The sequence below is a fragment of the Pygoscelis adeliae genome, unplaced genomic scaffold (genome assembly GCF_000699105.1).
Source record: "Pygoscelis adeliae isolate BGI_AS28 unplaced genomic scaffold, ASM69910v1 Scaffold220, whole genome shotgun sequence".
In the NCBI taxonomy this organism is placed as follows: Eukaryota; Metazoa; Chordata; class Aves; order Sphenisciformes; family Spheniscidae; genus Pygoscelis; species Pygoscelis adeliae.
In genome coordinates this window covers 742,188-744,713 of record NW_008824049.1, presented here as the reverse complement: position 1 = coordinate 744,713, position 2,526 = coordinate 742,188, and the positions used below count along the sequence as shown (strand labels likewise).

The 2,526-nt window shown below is 38.2% G+C and overlaps 1 protein-coding gene across 1 annotated transcript in view; it reads left to right on the top strand.

The window, feature by feature from the left end:
* ZBBX (zinc finger, B-box domain containing) overlaps positions 1-2,526 on the top strand; it is a 22,562-nt gene that overhangs the window by 4,448 nt on the left and 15,588 nt on the right. Inside the window, exons 4-5 of the mRNA XM_009333591.1 lie at positions 392-440; positions 581-690. Of these exons, the coding sequence (XP_009331866.1) occupies positions 392-440; positions 581-690 (159 nt within the window). The remainder of the gene's footprint in view (positions 1-391; positions 441-580; positions 691-2,526) is intronic.

Genomic DNA, 2,526 nt, shown 5'->3' with positions numbered 1-2,526 from the left:
CAACAAACTATAGGTAGATGTATGTGCAGATTATATGTGCAGCAGACTTCACTGGTTGACATTTAAGCTTAAGTCACTATGGTTATGAAAGTTCTGCAGGTCTATCCTTGTGGAAGACACTTCCTACGGACCTGGCTAAGCAAACAAGGACAATGTCATTTCATGAATGGGGAGGGAAATTGGTCACAGACTTAATGGCTGTCATGAACAATACATGGAGTTTTCTCTTTAAATACATGCTTAGCTATTTTCCTAGTAACAGTAACATTTTAATTCTATAAAAGTTATGCTTTATTAATTTTCATTAGCACCTTGTGTGTCTTTTTAATATTCATACTCCAGTACCTTAGCATTTATATATATATATATGTGTAAATATTCTTCTATATAGGTTTCTTCAGGAAAAGTGAAGTTGCAAATACTCAAAGAACAGATTCAAGGTAAAGACATCTTTGTTAACTAAATAAAAACTCACAAACTTCTGGTAGAGTATCTGGTTGTTGGAGGTTGCTGCAATTAAGCAATAAAGAAATCAGAGGCTGGAGTACTGGGTTTGGGTTTGTTTGTTTGTTTTTCCCAGAGCCAGTGAAAGAACCATTTAAGCATGAAATGGCAAACGCTGTAGCTCTTGAAAAATCTGAAGTGGAGGGGATAGCATGTGGACGATGTGAAATTAAGAGTGCGCTGCTGGTACGTAAATGGTTTAACAATTACTCTGTAGCAACAGAATATAATGTGTATATATAGTAGCTTTGTGGCAGCATCTAGACATACCATAGTATAAGGTGTTGTAAAATGCATTACCTTGGGTTTGTCCAGGCTGTAAGCTGTGTGTGGTCTGCACAGGCAAGCTGTCTGACCTGGAATTCACTTCCAGGCTCCTTCATGAAGAGACCTACGTGTGGAAACACATACGTGCATGCCTAAAACACAGGTGCAGGTCTAAATAAATCTAATGTTAGCTTTCTGTATGTAAGCTTTTCTGTACAATACAGTCGTATTATGGAGGTCTATGGATGTCGTCGCACTAGCTGCCTCCTCTCCTTCCATAAAAAGGAATAATTTTGATGGCAGTATTGCTACTTTGAAATGACAAAGTCAAGGAGCTAATTTGAACTTTTAGCCTTAGTTTTTCTGGTGAATTGAAGATTTTTAATACCTTATTTTTGCAGTTTGTTCTGCTGGGAAAAATAAGACTTCTCTGAGATGGTCAGCTTGAGGTGCCATATTGACTATTAGATGTGCAGCAACTTAAAAACAGGAAAAAAAATTACTTACATATTTGAGATTAATTTGATCCTACATTATTTAAATATCTTATCTTGCTGGAATCGAAATTAAAGTAATAGGTTTTTTTCACCTGTTTCCCAAAATATAGTGGTGATATCCACTTAATTATAGGATTTCTTGCTGTGATAACTACTTAGTGCGCTTAAGGTAAAGGGAGGTTTTATATGCTGATCTCCCTGAATGGCAAGGAAACAGATTAAATGATTCTGTTATCAGAACTGTTACCTGTTCTTTAACAGGGAGTTTCTTTAAGCTGTATTTTTATTGATTTGCCCAGCATGTGAATGTGACTGAAGAAGCCTGATCTGTTAACTATAGAACACTGCCATATGATGAAAATAAGATGTATGTTTTTAGGCAAATAGGGCAAAACTGAGCGGTCTGTGAATATTTTGTAATTTTAAATACTTCGATAAGCACCAGGTCACATTCTTAATTCTGACTGCTTTCTGAGCTGGTACTTGCTAGCTATGTTAGAGTAGAAATTAGTATTACCAAGTATGAGGTGATTCATATTTAATAAAGAGATTTTGCCTTTTAGCAAGTATAAATAGGAAACCTAGCCTCCGAAATGTGATGTAGCCCCATACTATGCAATTTTTGAAGTAACTTGTGCAAATAGAGTAGTTCCGTTGTTGAATAAGAAACTAACATTTTAATTCTAAAAAAGAAGCACCTCTCTTGGAAAGATTTCCCGCCCCCCCACTTTAATATCTGCCATGGTGTATTTGTATTGCTTTTATGGCAAATTAAAGCAGTTGGAGCTGCTAACACTCAAAAGGAACAGATATTTCATTTGTGTGTGTCTTTTTAATGGTTTTCCTTAGGAAAAAAATACCTGTGGATTTTAAATTTCTGTTAAGATTACCTGGCATCAAGGCCACCGGGATTTTGCTTCCTTCCATTTTTTGATTTTTTTTTTTTAATTTTATTTTCCGCTTCATCTCATTAGTGCTCACCTAAGAATTAATACCCTGTCTGCGTAGTAAAGCCGAACATCCCCAACAGTGCAAAGGGTGCATGTTTCCTGCAAACTTTTAACGTATAATCCCATCTGCGCTGGAAGCGCGTATTTTTATCCGAGCCAGTACCTAGTTTTGCCGAGGCTGCTGTAACGGAGGCGTTACGAGCTCCGCGTAATCGGTCGCGCGGGAGAACAGCTCCGGCAGCGTTCGCCGCCTCTCCTCGGGGTGCGTGTGTAAGAGGTGGCGGGCGGGCGTTCCCCGGCCGGGGCCC